Source organism: Meleagris gallopavo, unplaced genomic scaffold (genome assembly GCF_905368555.1).
Source record: "Meleagris gallopavo unplaced genomic scaffold, MGAL_WU_HG_1.1 scaffold_6, whole genome shotgun sequence".
Taxonomy (NCBI): domain Eukaryota; kingdom Metazoa; phylum Chordata; class Aves; order Galliformes; family Phasianidae; genus Meleagris; species Meleagris gallopavo.
The window spans coordinates 178,204-194,685 of NW_028147020.1; the positions used below are offsets into that span (position 1 = coordinate 178,204).

Genomic DNA, 16,482 nt, shown 5'->3' on the forward strand with positions numbered 1-16,482 from the left:
TGGGGTCGTTGGGACCCCATCCATTGGGTTTTGGGTTCGACATGGAATCTATTGGGTTTTGAGTTCGACATGGACATTTGGGGTTGTTAGGACCCCATCCATTGGGTTTTGGGTTCGACATGGACATTTGGGGTCGTTAGGACCCCATCCATTGGGTTTTGGGTTCGACATGGACATTTGGGGTCATTAGGACCCCATCCATTGGGTTTTGGGTTCGACATGGAATTTTGGGGTCATTAGGACCCCATCTCTTGGGTTTTGGGATCGACGTGGGATTTTGGGGTCGTTAGGACCCCATCTCTTGGGTTTTGGGTTCGACATGGAATTTTGGGGTCATTAGGACCCCATCCATTGGGTTTTGGGTTCGACATGGAATCTATTGGGTTTTGGGTTCCACATAGACATTTGGGGTTGATGGGACCCCATCCATTGGGTTTTGGGTTCAACATGGAATCTGTTGGGTTTTGGGTTCCACATAGACATTTGGGGTTGGTGGGACCCCATCCGTTGGGTTTTGGGTTCGATGTGGGATTTTGGGGTCGTTAGGACCCCATCCATTGGGTTCTGGGATCGACGTGGGATTTTGGGATCATTAGGACCCCATCCATTGTGTTTTGGGTTCGACATGGAATCTATTGGGTTTTGGGTTCGACATGGACATTTGGGGTCATTAGGACCCCATCCATTGGGTTTTTGGGTTCGTCATAGAATCTATTGGGTTTTTTGGTTCGACGTGGGATTTTGGGGTCATTAGGACCCCATCCATTGGGTTTTGGGTTCGACATGGAATCTATTGGGTTTTGGGTTCCACATGGACTTTTGGGGTCATTAGTACCCCATCTATTGGGTTTTGGGTTCGAGATGGAATCTATTGGGTTTTGGGTTCAACATGGAATCTATTGGGTTCTGGGATCGACGTGGGATTTTGGGGTCATTAGGACCCCATCTATTGGGTTTTGGGTTCAACATGGACTTTTGGGGTCATTAGTACCCCATCCATTGGGTTTTGGGTTCGACGTGGGATTTTGGGATCATTAGGACCCCATCCATTGGGTTTTGGGTTCGACATGGAATCTATTGGGTTTTGGGTTCAGCATGGAATCTATTGGGTTTGGTCGACAGTTCGACATGGACATTTGGGGTCGTTAGGACCCCATCCATTGGGTTTTGGGTTTGACATGGAATCTGTTGGGTTTTGGGTTCGACATGGAATCTGTTGGTTTTTGGTTTCGAACGGATCGGATTCGCTGTCGTCCCGTTTCCCAAACGCTTCGACGGGCCGTTGGCCAAACCCCCGAAAACCCTCCGTCCTTTTGGGGTTTTTTTTCTTTCTGTTTTGTCCCCCTGTAGGTACCTGTACGAGCGGATCGACGGCCGCGTGCGGGGCAACCTGCGGCAGGCCGCCATCGACCGCTTCAGCAAAGCGGATTCGGATCGCTTCGTCTTCCTGCTGTGCACCAGGGCGGGGGGCTGGGCATCAACCTGACGGCTGCCGACACCTGCATCATCTTCGACTCCGACTGGAACCCGCAGAACGACCTCCAGGTCCCGGGGGGGGGATGCGGGGTCTTGGGGTATGCGGGGTGGTGGGGTTTTTGGGGTTTGGGGGGTGTAGGGTTTGGGGTTGGGGTGTTGGGGTTTGGGGGCTGTAGGGTGATGGGTTTGGGGTCTGTAGGGTGTTGGGTTTGGGGGCTGTAGGGTGATGGGTTTGGGGGTTGTAGGGTCTTGGGGTTAGGGTTTGGGGTTTGGGGTCTGTAGGGTGATGGGTTTGGGGGCTGTAGGGTGTTGGGTTTGGGATCTTGAGTTTCGGGTTTGGGGCTTGTAGGGTGTTGGGTTTGGGGGCTGTAGGGTGTTGGGTTTGGGGTTTGGGGGTGTAGGGTGATGGGTTTGGGGGCTGTAGGGTGTTGGGTTGGGGGTTTGGGGTTTGGGGCCTGTAGGGTGTTGGGTTTGGGGGCTGTAGGGTGATGGGTTTGGGGTTTGGGGTCTGAAGGGTGATGGGTTTGGGGTTTGGGGACTGTAGGGTGTTGGGTTTGGGGTCTGTAGGGTCTTGGGTTTGGGGTTTGGGGTTTGGGGTCTGTAGGTTGATGGGTTTGGGGGTAGTCGGGTCTTGGGTTTGGGTTTGGGGGCTGTAGGGTCTTGGGTTTGGGGTTTGGGGGCTGTAGGGTGATGGGTTTGGGGGCTGTAGGGTGATGGGTTTGGGGTCTGTAGGGTCTTGGGTTTGGGGGCTGTAGGGTCTTGGGTTTGGGGGCTGTAGGGTCTTGGGTTTGGGGGCTGTAGGGTGTTGGGTTTGGGGGCTGTAGGGTGTTGGGTTTGTGGGCTGTAGGGTGTTGGGTTTGGGGTTTGGTGTCTGGGGTTTGGGGTTTGGGGGCTGTAGGGTGGTGGGTTTGGGGGCTGTAGGGTCTTGGGTTTGGGGGCTGTAGGGTCTTGGGTTTGGGGTTTGGGGGCTGTAGGGTCTTGGGTTTGGGGTTTGGGGGCTGTAGGGTGTTGGGTTTGGGGGCTGTAGGGTCTTGGGTTTGGGGGCTGTAGGGTGTTGGGTTTGGGGGCTGTAGGGTGTTGGGTTTGGGGGCTGTAGGGTGTTGGGTTTGGGGCTGTAGGGTCTTGGGTTTGGGATCTTGAGTTTGGGGTTTGGGGACTGTAGGGTGATGGGTTTGGGGTTTGGGGACTGTAGGGTGTTGGGTTTGGGGGCTGTAGGGGATGGGTTTGGGGTTTGGGGGCTGTAGGGTGATGGGTTTGGGGTTGGGGTATTGTGGGGTGTTGGGGTTGGGGTCTGTAGGGTCTTGGGTTTGGGGTTTAGGGTTTGGGGTTTGGGGGCTGTAGGGTGTTGGGTTTGGGGGCTGTAGGGTCTTGGGTTTGGGGTTTGGGGGCTGTAGGGTCTTGGGTTTGGGGTTTGGGGGCTGTAGGGTGTTGGGTTTGGGGCTGTAGGGTGATTGGTTTGGGGGCTGTAGGGTGTTGGGTTTGGGGGCTGTAGGGTCTTGGGTTTGGGGGCTGTAGGGTCTTGGGTTTGGGGGCTGTAGGGTCTTGGGTTTGGGGTCTGTAGGGTGTTGGGTTTGGGGGCTGTAGGGTGTTGGGTTTGGGGTTTGGTGTTTTGGGTTTGGGGTTTGGGGGCTGTAGGGTCTGGGGTTTGGGGGCTGTAGGGTCTTGGGTTTGGGGTTTGGGGGCTGTAGGGTCTTGGGTTTGGGGTTTGGGGGCTGTAGGGTCTTGGGTTTGGGGTTTGGGGTCTGTAGGGTGATTGGTTTGGGGGCTGTAGGTTTATGGGTTTGGGGGCTGTAGGGTGTTGGGTTTGGGGGCTGTAGCGTCTTGGGTTTGGGGTTTGGGGGCTGTAGGGTCGTGGGTTTGGGGTTTGGGGGCTATAGGGTGTTGGGTTGGGGGTTTGGGGTTTGGGGCTGTAGGTTGTTGGATTTGGGATTTTATGTCTGTAGGGTGTTGGGTTTGGGGGCTGTAGGGTGTTGGGTTGGGGGTTTGGGGTTTGGGGGCTGTAGGGTGTTGGGTTGGGGGTTTGGGGTTTGGGGGCTGTAGGGTGTTGGGTTGGGGGTTTGGGGTTTGGGGGCTGTAGGGTCTTGGGTTGGGGGTTTGGGGTTTGGGGGCTGTAGGGTGTTGGGTTGGGGTTTGGGGTCTGTAGGGTGTTGGGTTTGGGGTCTCTAGGTGTTGGGTTTGGGGGATGTGGGGTCTTGGGTTTGGGGTTTGGGGGCTGTAGGGTGTTGGGTTTGGGGGCTGTAGGTGTTGGGTTTGGGTTTGGGGCTGTAGGGTCTTGGGTTTGGGGTTTGGGGGCTGTAGGGTCTTGGGTTGGGGGTTGGGGGTTTGGGTCTGTAGGGTGTTGGGTTTGGGGTTTGGGGGCTGTAGGGTGATGGGTTTGGGGGCTGTAGGGTCTTGGGTTTGGGGGTTGGGGGCTGTAGGGTGTTGGGTTTGGGGGCTGTAGGGTGATGGGTTTGGGGGCTGTGGGGTGTTGGGTTTGGGGGCTGTAGGGTGATGGGTTTGGGGGCTGTGGGGTGTTGGGTTGGGGTTTGGGGGCTGTAGGGTGATGGGTTTGGGGTTTGGGGTTTGGGGGCTGTAGGGTGTTGGGTTTGGGGTCTGTGGGGTGTTGGGTTGGGGTTTGGGGGTTGTAGGGTGTTGGGTTTTGGGGTTTGGGGGGTGTAGGGTCTTCGGTTCGGGGTTTGGGGGCTGTAGGGTGTTGGGTTTGGGGGCTGTGGGGTGTTGGGTTGGGGTTTGGGGGATGCGGGGTCGTGGGGTTTTGGGGTTTGGGGGCTGTAGGGTGTTGGGTTGGGGGTTTGGGGTTTGGGGGCTGTAGGGTGATGGGTTTGGGGCTGTAGGGTCTTGGGTTTGGGGTCTGTAGGGTGTTGGGTTTGGGGTTTGGGGGCTGTAGGGTGTTGGGTTTGGGGTCTGTAGGGTGTTGGGTTTGGGGTTTGGGGTCTGTAGGGTCTTGGGTTTGGGGTTTGGGGTCTGTAGGGTTGTGGGTTTGGTGTTTGGGGTCTGTAGGGTCTTGGGTTTGGGGTCTGTAGGGTCTTGGGTTTGGGGTCTGTAGGGTCTTGGGTTTGGGGTTTGGTGTCTTGGGTTTGGGGTTTGGTGTCTGTAGGGTGTTGGGTTTGGGGTCCTGGGGATGTTTTTCTTGTGGGATTTTGGTTTGGGGTCCAGTGGATTCCATCTTGGTGGGATTTGGGGTTTGGTGCCCCACTGCTGGGACATCGGTGTTCCCATTAAGTCCATCTCAATGGGATTTTGGCTTTTGGGGCCACGCAGACCCCATTTTATTGGGATTTTTGTTCCCCATTGACTCTTTCCCTATAGGATTTTGTCTTTGAGACCCCACTGACCCCATTTTATTGGGATTTTTGTTCCCCATTGACTCTTTCCCTATAGGATTTTGTCTTTGAGACCCCACTGACCCCATTTTATTGGGACTTTGCTGCCCCATTGACTCCATTTTTATAGGATTTTGTCTTTGAGTCCCCACTGACCCCATTTTGTTGGGGTTTTTGATCCCCATTGAGTCTTTCTCTATAGGATTTTGTCTTTGAGACCCCACTGACCCCGTTTTATTGGGATTTGTGATGCCCCATTGACTCCATTTTTATAGGATTTTGTCTTTGAGACCCCACTGACCCCATTTAGTTGGGATTTTGCTGCCCCACTGACCCCATTTTGATGGGATTTTGCCTTTGGGGCCCTACTGACCCCATTTAGTTGGGATTCTGATCCCCACTGACCCCATTTAGATGGGATTTTGTCTTTGAGACCCCACTGACCCCATTTTATTGGGATTCTGATCCCCCACTGACCCCATTTTGATGGGATTTTGTCTTTCAGGCCCCACTGACCCCATTTTATTGGGATTTTGATGCCCCATTGACTCCGTCTCAATGGGATTTTGTCTTTGAGACCCCACTGACCCCATTTAGTTGGGATTTTGTCTTTGAGACCCCACTGACCCCATTTTGTTGGGGTTTTTGTTCCCCACTGACCCCATTTAGATGGGATTTTGTCTTTCAGGCCCCACTGACCCCATTTTATTGGGATTTTGATGCCCCATTGACTCTTTCTCTATAGGATTTTGTCTTTCGAGCCCCACTGACCCCATTTTATTGGGATTTTGATGCCCCATTGACTCCATTTTTATAGGATTTTGGCTTTGAGACCCCACTGACCCCATTTAGTTGGGATTTTTGATCCCAATTGACCCCATTTAGATGGGATTTTGTCTTTGAGACCCCACTGACCCCATTCAGTTGGGATTTTTGATCCCCATTGACCCCATCTCAGTGGGATTTAGTCTTTCAGGCCCCACTGACCCCATTTTATTGGGATTCTGATCCCCCACTGACCCCATTTAGATGGGATTTTGTCTTTCAGGCCCCACTGACCCCATTTTGCTGGGGTTTTTGTTCCCTACTGACCCCATTTAGTTGGGATTTTGTCTTTGAGACCCCACAGACCCCATTTATTTGGGATTTTTGATCCCCATTGACTCCTTCTCTATAGGATTTTGTCTTTGAGACCCCACTGACCCCGTTTTATTGGGATTTGTGATGCCCCATTGACTCCATTTTTATAGGATTTTGTCTTTGAGACCCCACTGACCCCATTTAGTTGGGATTTTGCTGCCCCACTGACCCCATTTTGATGGGATTTTGTCTTTGAGACCCCACTGACCCCATTTAGTTGGGATTTTGCTGCCCCACTGACCCCATTTAGATGGGATTTTGTCTTTGAGACCCCGCTGACCCCATTTTGTTGGGATTTTGCTGCCCCATTGACTCCATTTTTATAGGATTTTGTCTTTGGGGCCCTACTGACCCCATTTAGTTGGGATTTTGCTGCCCCACTGACCCCATTTCGATGGGATTTTGTCTTTGAGACCCCACAGACCCCATTTAGTTGGGATTTTGATGCCCCATTGACTCCATTTTTATAGGATTTTGTCTTTGAGACCCCACTGGCCCCATTTTGTTGGGGTTTTTGTTCCCCACTGACCCCATTTAGTTGGGATTTTGGATCCCCATTGACCGCATCTCAGTGGGATTTTGTCTTTCAGGCCCCACTGACCCCATTTAGTTGGGATTCTGATCCCCCACTGACCCCATTTTGACGGGATTTTGTCTTTCAGGCCCCACTGACCCCATTTAGTTGGGATTCTGATCCCCCCACTGGCCCCATTTCTATGGGATTTTGCCTTTGAGACCCCACAGGCCCCATTTAGTTGGGATTTTGCCATTGACCCCCCACTGACCCCATTTATTGGGGATTTTGGATCCCCATTGACCCCTATCGCCCCGTCGGCTTTCGGGGCTCCGTCGATTCCACCTGGGTGGGCTTGAGGACCCCACAGCCCCCATCTCACCAGTGGCATTTGACGTCCCCTTGACTCCCTATCGGCCTCAGGCCCAGGCTCTGTGCCTCCGCATCGGGCAGAGCAACACGGTGAAGGTTGATCGCCCGATCGCACCCACCTCTTACGAGAGGGAGATTTTCGACAAAGCCAGCCTCGATCTCGGCCTGGCCAAAGCTGTTCTGCAAACCATGAGCGGACGAGAGGAGAACATCGCCGGGGTGAGTAGACCCGAATGGGGAACAGCAACTCTAGTGGGGTTTTCCACGAGAAATGGGGCGGGGAGACACGATCTGTGGGGTTTTCTGTGAGAAGTGGGGAGAGGAGACACGATTTGCGGGGTTTTCCATGAGAAATGGGGTGCGAAGAGGCACCGTTTGGGGTTTTCCATGAGAAATGGGGTGGGGAGACACGATCTGTGGGGTTTTCTGTGAGAAATGGGGTGGGAAGAGCCAATTGTTGGGGTTTTCCATGAGAAATGGGGTGGGGAGACACGATCTTTGGGGTTTTCCATGAGAAATGGGGTGGGGAGACACGATGTGTGGGGTTTTCTGTGAGAAATGGGGTGGGAAGAGACACTGTTTGGGGTTTTCCGTGAGAAATGGGGTGGGAAGAGCAGATATGTGGGGTTTTCCGTGAGAAATGGGGTGGGGAGACACGATTTGTGGGGTTTTCTGTGAGAAATGGGGTGGGAACAGACAATCTTTGGGGTTTTCCGTGAGAAATGGGGTGGGGAGACACGATTTGTGGGGTTTTCCGTGAGAAATGGGGTGGGGAGACACGATTTGTGGGTTTTTCTGTGAGAAATGGGGCGGGGAGACACGATCTGTGGGGTTTTCTGTGAAAAATTGGATGGGAAGAGCCAATGTTTGGGGATTTCCATGAGAAGTGGGGTGGGGAGAGCCAATGTTTGGGGTTTTCCGTGAGAAATGGGGTGGGGAGACACGATTTGTGGGGTTTTCTGTGAGAAATGGGGTGGGGAGACACGATTTGTGGGGTTTTCCGTGAGAAATGGGGTGCGAAGAGGCAATGTTTGGGGTTTTCCATGAGAAATGGGGTGGGGAGACACGATCTGTGGGGTTTTCTGTGAAAAATTGGATGGGAAGAGCCAATGTTTGGGGATTTCCATGAGAAGTGGGGTGGGGAGATGGAATATTTGGGTTTTCCATGAGAAATGGGGTGGGGAGACACGACTTGTGGGGTTTTCTGTGAGAAATGGGGTGGGGAGACACGATCTGTGGGGTTTTCTGTGAGAAATGGGTGGGGAGACACGATTTGTGGGGTTTTCCATGAGAAATGGGGTGGGGAGACACGATCTGTGGGGTTTTCTGTGAAAAATTGGATGGGAAGAGCCAATGTTTGGGGATTTCCATGAGAAGTGGGGTGGGGAGAGCCAATGTTTGGGGTTTTCCGTGAGAAATGGGGTGGGGAGACACGATTTGTGGGGTTTTCTGTGAGAAATGGGGTGGGGAGACACGATTTGTGGGGTTTTCCGTGAGAAATGGGGTGCGAAGAGGCAATGTTTGGGGTTTTCCATGAGAAATGGGGTGGGGAGACACGATCTGTGGGGTTTTCTGTGAAAAATTGGATGGGAAGAGCCAATGTTTGGGGATTTCCATGAGAAGTGGGGTGGGGAGATGGAATATTTGGGTTTTCCATGAGAAATGGGGTGGGGAGACACGACTTGTGGGGTTTTCTGTGAGAAATGGGGTGGGGAGACACGATCTGTGGGGTTTTCTGTGAGAAATGGGGTGGGGAGACACGATTTGTGGGGTTTTCCATGAGAAATGGGGTGGGGAGACACGATTTGTGGGGTTTTCCATGAGAAATGGGGTGGGGAGACACGATCTGTGGGGTTTTCTGTGAAAAATTGGATGGGAAGAGCCAATGTTTGGGGATTTCCATGAGAAGTGGGGTGGGGAGAGCCAATGTTTGGGGTTTTCCGTGAGAAATGGGGTGGGGAGACACGATTTGTGGGGTTTTCTGTGAGAAATGGGGCGGGGAGAGCCAATGTTTGGGGTTTTCCATGAGAAATGGGGTGGGGAGAGCCAATGTTTGGGGTTTTCTGTGAAAAATTGGATGGGAAGAGACAATGTTTGGGGTTTTCCGTGAGAAATGGGGTGGGAAGAGCAAATATTTGGGGTTTTCCGGGAGAAATGGGGTGGGGAGACACGATTTGTGGGGTTTTCTGTGAGAAATGGGGCGGGGAGACACGATTTGTGGGGTTTTCCATGAGAAATGGGGTGGGGAGACACGATCTGTGGGGTTTTCCGTGAGAAATGGGGTGGGGAGATGGAATATTTGGGTTTTCCATGAGAAATGGGGTGGGGAGATGGAATATTTGGGTTTTCCATGAGAAATGGGGTGGGGAGATGGAATATTTGGGTTTTCCGGGAGAAATGGGGTGGGGAGACACGATCTGTGGGGTTTTCCGTGAGAAATGGGGTGGGGAGACACGATCTGTGGGGTTTTCCGTGAGAAGTGGGGTGGGGAGACACGATTTGTGGGGTTTTTCACGAGAAATGGGGTGAGGAGAGCCAATGTTTGGGGTTTTCTGTGAGAAATTGGATGGGAAGAGCCAATGTTTGGGGTTTTCCGCGAGAAATGGGGTGGGGAGAGCAAATATTTGGGGTTTTCTGTGAGAAATGGGGTGGGGAGACACGATTTGTGGGGTTTTCTGTGAGAAATGGGGCGGGGAGACACGATTTGTGGGGTTTTCCGTGAGAAATGGGGTGGGGAGATGGAATATTTGGGTTTTCCATGAGAAATGGGGTGGGGAGACACGACTTGTGGGGTTTTCCGTGAGAAATGGGGTGGGGAGACACGATCTGTGGGGTTTTCTGTGAAAAATTGGATGGGAAGAGCCAATGTTTGGGGTTTTCCGCGAGAAATGGGGTGGGGAGATGGAATATTTGGGTTTTCCATGAGAAATGGGGTGGGGAGAGCCAATGTTTGGGGTTTTCCGGGAGAAATGGGGCGGGGAGACACGATTTGTGGGGTTTTCCATGAGAAATGGGGTGGGGAGACACGATTTGTGGGGTTTTCTGTGAAAAATTGGATGGGAAGAGCCAATGTTTGGGGTTTTCCATGAGAAGTGGGGTGGGGAGATGGAATATTTGGGTTTTCCGGGAGAAATGGGGTGGGAGAGCCAATGTTTGGGGTTTTCCATGAGAAATGGGGTGGGGAGAGCCAATATTTGGGGCTAAACTTCAAGTTTTGGGTTCACCGTGAGAAACATGGGGTTGAATTTCCCAAATTTTGGTTTCTCCATGGGAATTTTGAGGCCAAGCCCCCAAATTTTGGGTTCTCCATGAGAAACATGGGATGAAATTCCCCAGTTTTGGGTTCTCCATGGGAATTTTGAGGCCAGGCCCCCAAGTTTTGGGTTCTCCATGAGAAACACGGGGTCAAGATCCCAAATTTTGGGTTCTCCATGGGAATTTTGAGGCCAAGCCCCCACCTTTGGGGTTTCCCAAGGAAAACATGGGGTCAGGATCGCAAGTTTTGGGTTCACCATGAGAAACATGGGGTCAGGATCCCAAATTTTGGGTTCTCCATGTGAACTATGGGGTGAATTTCCCCAGTTTTGGGTTCTCCATGTGAACTATGGGGTGAATTTCCCAAATTTTGGGTTCACCATGAGAAACACGGGTTGAATTTCCCAAATTTTGGGTTCTCCACGGGAATTTTGAGGCCAATCCCCCAAATTTTGGGTGCTCCATGGGAATTTTGAGTTCAAGCCCCCAAATTTTGGGTTCTCCATGTGAATTATGGGTAAATTTCCCAAATTTTGGGTTCACCATGAGAAACACGGGGTTGAATTTCCCAAATTTTGGTTTCTCCACGGGAATTTTGAGGCCAAGCCCCCAAATTTTGGGTTCTCCATGAGAAACACGGGATGAAATTCCCCAGTTTTGGGTTCTCCATGGGAATTTTGAGGCCAGGCCCCCAAGTTTTGGGTTCTCCATGAGAAACACGGGGTCAAGATCCCAAATTTTGGGTTCTCCATGGGAATTTTGAGGCCAAGCCCCCACCTTTGGGGTTTCCCAAGGAAAACATGGGGTCAGGATCGCAAGTTTTGGGTTCACCATGAGAAACATGGGGTCAGGATCCCAAATTTTGGGTTCTCCATGTGAACTATGGGGTGAATTTCCCCAGTTTTGGGTTCTCCATGTGAACTATGGGGTGAATTTCCCAAGTCTTGGTTTCACCATGAGAAACACGGGGTTGAATCTCCCAAATTTTGGTTTCTCCACGGGAATTTTGAGGCCAAGCGCCCCCAAATTTTGGGTTCTCCATGAGAAACACGGGGTCAAGGTCCCAAATTTTGGGTTCTCCATGGGCATTTTGAGGCCAATCCCCCAAATTTTGGGTTCTCCATGTGAATTATGGGTAAATTTCCCAAGTTTTGGGTTCACCATGAGAAACACGGGGTTGAATCTCCCAAATTTTGGTTTCTCCACGGGAATTTTGAGGCCAATCCCCCAAATTTTGGGTTCTCCATGAGAAACACGGGATGAAATTCCCCAGTTTTGGGTTCTCCATGGGAATTTTGAGGTCAAGCCCCCAAATTTTGGGTTCTCCATGAGAAACACGGGGTCAAGGTCCCAAATTTTGGGTTCACCATGAGAAACACGGGTTGAATTTCCCAAATTTTGGGTTCTCCACGGAAATTTTGAGGCCAATCCCCCAAATTTTGGGTTCTCCATGAGAAACACGGGATGAAATTCCCCAGTTTTGGGTTCTCCATGGGAATTTTGAGTTCAGGCCCCGAATTTTGGGTTCTCCATGTGAATTATGGGTAAATTTCCCAAGTCTTGGGTTCTCCATGAGAAACACGGGGTTGAATCTCCCAAATTTTGGTTTCTCCACGGGAATTTTGAGGCCAATCCCCAAATTTTGGGTTCTCCATGAGAAACACGGGGTCAAGGTCCCAAATTTTGGGTTCTCCACGGGAATTTTGAGGCCAATCCCCCAAATTTTGGGTTCTCCATGGGAATTTTGAGGCCAATCCCCCAAATTTTGGGTTCTCCATGGGAATTTTGAGTTCAGGCCCCCGAATTTTGGGTTCTCCATGTGAATTATGGGTAAATTTCCCAAGTTTTGGGTTCACCATGAGAAACACGGGTTGAATTTCCCAAATTTTGGGTTCTCCACGGGAATTTTGAGGCCAATCCCCCAAATTTTGGGTTCTCCATGTGAATTATGGGTAAATTTCCCAAGTCTTGGGTTCACCATGAGAAACACGGGGTTGAATCTCCCAAATTTTGGTTTCTCCACGGGAATTTTGAGGCCAAGCCCCCAAATTTTGGGTTCTCCATGAGAAACACGGGATGAAATTCCCCAGTTTTGGGTTCTCCATGGGAATTTTGAGGTCAAGCCCCAAATTTTGGGTTCTCCATGAGAAACACGGGGTCAAGGTCCCAAATTTTGGGTTCTCCATGGGAATTTTGAGGCCAATCCCCAAATTTTGGGTTCTCCATGTGAATTATGGGTAAATTTCCCAAGTCTTGGGTTCACCATGAGAAACATGGGGTCAAGGTCCCAAATTTTGGGTTCTCCACGGGAATTTTGAGGCCAATCCCCCAAATTTTGGGTTCTCCATGTGAATTATGGGTAAATTTCCCAAGTCTTGGGTTCACCATGAGAAACATGGGGTCAAGGTCCCAAATTTTGGGTTCTCCGTGGGAATTTTGAGGCCAATCCCCCACCTTTTCTTGCGAAGCCCCCCAAGCCCCCGGCCGCCCCACACTGACCCCACCCTCCTCCCCCCGGCCCCACAGATCCAGCAGTTCTCCAAGAAGGAGATCGAGGACCTCCTTCGCAAGGGTGCCTACGCCGCCATCATGGAGGAGGACGACGAGGGCTCCAAGTTCTGCGAGGAGGACATCGATCAGATCCTGCTGCGCCGCACCACCACCATCACCATCGAGAGCGAGGGGAAGGGCTCCACTTTCGCCAAGGTCCCCCCCAAAATCACCTTTTACCCCTTGTTTCCCATCCTTTTAGGTTTTTTCCCCCCCCCCCAACTCCCCTCCCCCCAAAATCACCTTTTACCCCTTGTTTCCCAGCCTTTTAGGGTTTTTTCCCCCCCAAAATCACCTTTTACCCCTTGTTTCCCATCCTTTTACGGGTTTTCTTCCACCTTTTACCCCTTGTTTCCCATCATTTTAGGGGTTTTTTTCCCCCAAAATCACTTTTTCCTCCTTATTTCCCAGCCTTTTAGGTTTTTCCCCCCCAAAATCACCTTTTACCCCTTGTTTCCCAGCCTTATAGGGTTTCTTCCCCCAAAATCATCCTTTCCTCCTTGTTTCCCATCCTTTTAGGGTTTTTCCCCCCCAAAATCACCTTTTACCCCTTGTTTCCCATCCTTTTAGGGGTCTTTTTTCCCCCAAAATCTCTTTTTCCTTCTTATTTCCCATCCTTTCAGTGCTTTTCCCCCCCAAAATCACTTTTTCCTCCTTGTTTCCCATCCTATTAGGGGTCTTTTTTCCCCCCCAAAATCACCTTTTACCCCTTGTTTCCCAGCCTTATAGGGGTCTTTTTTCCCCCAAAATCACTTTTTCCTCCTTGTTTCCCATCCTATTAGGGGGTTTTTCCCCCCCAAAATCACCTTTTCCCCTTGTTTCCCATCCTTTTAGGGTTTTTCCCCCCCCAAATCACCTTTTCCCCCTTGTTTCCCAGCCTTTTAGGGTTTTTTCCCCCCCAAAATCACCTTTTACCCCTGGTTTCCCATCCTTTTAGGGGTCTTTTTTCCCCCAAAATCTCTTTTTCCTTCTTATTTCCCATCCTTGTAGGGTTTTTTTCCCCCCCGAATCATCCTTTCCTCCTTGTTTCCCATCCTTTTAGGGTTTCTTCCCCCCCAAAATCACCTTTTCCTCCTCATTTCCCATCCTTTTAGGGTTTTTTTCCCCCCAAAATCTCCTTTTCCTCCTTATTTCCCATCCTTTTAGGGTTTTTCCCCCACCCCAACCCCCCTCCCCCCAAAATCACCTTTTACCCCTTGTTTCCCATCCTTTTAGGGGTTTTTTTCCCCCCTAGAATCATCCTTTCCTCTTTGTTTCCCATCCTTTTAACCTTTTTCCCCCCCCAAAATCACCTTTTCCCCCTTGTTTCCCATCCTTTTAGGGGTCTTTTTTCCCCCTAAAATCATCTTTTCCTCCTTGTTTCCCATCCTTTTAAGGTTTTTTCCCCCCCCAAAATCACTTTTTCCTTCTTATTTCCCATCCTTTTAGGGTTTTTTTCCTCCTTATTTCCTATCCTTTTAAGGTTTTTCCCCCCCAAAATCAAATTTTCCTCCTCATTTCCCATCCTTTTAGGGTTTTTCCTCCTCATTTCCCATCCTTTCAGGTTTTCCCCCCCAAAAATTATTTTTCCTCCTTATTTCCCATCCTTTTAAGGTTTTATTCCCCCAAAATCAAATTTTCCCCTTATTTCCATCCTTTTAGGGTTATTTCCCCCCCAAATCACTTTTCCTCCTCATTTCCCCTCCTTTAGGGTTTTTCACCCCCAAAATCAATTTTCCTCCTTATTTCCCATCCTTTTAGGGTTTTTTTCTCTTATTTCCCATCCTTTCAGGTTTTTTCCTCCTCATTTCCCATCCTTTTAGGGTTTTTTCCTCCTTATTTCCCATCCTTTTAAGGTTTTTCCCCCCCAAAATCATTTTTCCTCCTCATTTCCCATCCTTTTAGGGTTTTTTCCTCCTCATTTCCCCTCCTTTTAGGGTTTTTCCACCCCCAAAATCAATTTTCCTCCTTATTTCCCATCTTTTTAGGGTTTTTTCCTCCTTATTTCCCATCCTTTCAGGGTTTTTTCCTCCTCATTTCCCATCCTTTTAGGGTTTTTTCCTCCTCATTTCCCATCCTTTTAGGGTTTTTTCCTCCTCATTTCCCATCCTTTTAGGGTTTTTTCCTCCTCATTTCCCATCCTTTTAGGGTTTTTTCCTCCTCATTTCCCATCCTTTTAGGGTTTTTTCCTCCTCATTTCCCATCCTTTTAGGGTTTTTTCCTCCTTATTTCCCATCCTTTTAAGGTTTTTCCCCCCCAAAATCATTTTCCTCCTTATTTCCCATCCTTTTAGGGTTTTTTCCTCCTCATTTCCCATCCTTTTAGGGTTTTCCCTTCCCATCTTTTTTCTCCTCATTTCCCATCCTTTTAGGGTTTTTTCCTCCTCATTTCCCATCCTTTTAGGGTTTTTTCCTCCTCATTTCCCATCCTTTTAGGTTTTTTTTCCATCCTTCCATCCATTCCCATCCTTTTAGGTTTTTTCCTCCTTATTTCCCATCCTTTAGGGTTTTTCCCCCCAAAATCACTTTTTCCTCCTTATTTCCCATCCTTTTAAGGTTTTTTCCTCCTTATTTCCCATCCTCTTTAGGGTTTTTTCCCCCCCAAAATCACTTTTCCTCCTATTTCCCATCCTTTTAGGGTTTTTCCTCCTTATTTCCCATCCTTTTAAGGTTTTTCCCCCCCCAAAATCACTTTTCCTCCTCATTTCCCATCCTTTTAGGGTTTTTTCCTCCTCATTTCCCATCCTTTAAGGTTTTTTCCCTCCTTATTTCCCATTCCTTTAGGGTTTTTTCCTCCTCATTTCCCATCCTTTTAAGGTTTTTTCCTCCTTATTTCCCATCCTTTTAGGGTTTTTTCCTCCTCATTTCCCATCCTTTTAAGGTTTTTTCCTCCTTATTTCCCATCCTTTTAGGGTTTTTCCCCCCAAAATCACTTTTCCTCCTTATTTCCCATCCTTTTAGGGTTTTTTCCTCCTTATTTCCCATCCTTTTAAGGTTTTTCCCCCCAAAAATCACCTTTTCCTCCTCATTTCCCATCCTTTTAAGGTTTTTTCCTCCTCATTTCACCTTTTCCTCCTTATTTCCCATCCTTTTAAGGTTTTTCCCCCCCAAAAATCACTTTTCCTCCTCATTTCCCATCCTTTTAAGGTTTTTTTCTCCTTATTTCCCATCCTTTTAAGGTTTTTTCCCCCAAAATCAACTTTTCCTCCTTATTTCCCATCCTTTCAGGGTTTTTTCCTCCTCATTTCCCATCCTTTTAGGGTTTTTTCCTCCGCATTTCCCATCCTTTCAGGGTCTTTCTGTCTGACTCCTGTCTCCTTTCCCCTTCCTAGGCGAGTTTCGTGGCCTCGGAGAACCGCACCGACATCGCGTTGGACGACCCCAACTTCTGGCAGAAATGGGCCAAAAACGCCGATTTGGATCTCGATCTGCTCAACAGCAAGGTGGGCTTCGGGGGGGGGGGATGTGGGGGTGATAAGGAGGAGGTGGGGGTGATAAGGAGCACCCGAAGGTGATAAGGAGGACGGGGAGGTGATAAGGAGCCCACAGAGGTGATAAGGAGGAGGTGGAGGTGATAAGGAGGACATAAGGATGATGAGGAGGAGGTGGGGGTGATAAGGAGGAGGTGGGGGTGATAAGGAGGACAGGGAGGTGATAAGGAGGACGGGGAGGTGATAAGGAAGAGGTGGTGGTGATAAGGAGGAGGTGGGGGTGATAAGGAGCCCCCAAAGGTGATAAGGAGGAGGTGGGGGTGATAAGGAGGAGGTGGGGGTGATAAGGAGGAGGTGGGGGTGATAAGGAGGAGGTGGGGGGGATAAGGAGGTGGTGGGGGTGATAAGGAGGAGGTGGAGGTGATAAGGAGGACGGGGAGGTGATA

At 50.1% G+C, this 16,482-nt stretch overlaps 1 protein-coding gene across 1 annotated transcript in view; it reads left to right on the forward strand.

Moving 5' to 3' along the window:
- LOC104917040 (ATP-dependent chromatin remodeler CHD8-like) overlaps window positions 1–16,482 on the forward strand; it is a 91,977-nt gene that overhangs the window by 43,339 nt on the left and 32,156 nt on the right. The window contains 5 exon segments of the mRNA XM_085215144.1: window positions 1,351–1,460; window positions 1,463–1,545; window positions 6,874–7,041; window positions 12,604–12,783; window positions 15,938–16,048. Of these exon segments, the coding sequence (XP_085071270.1) occupies window positions 1,351–1,460; window positions 1,463–1,545; window positions 6,874–7,041; window positions 12,604–12,783; window positions 15,938–16,048 (652 nt within the window).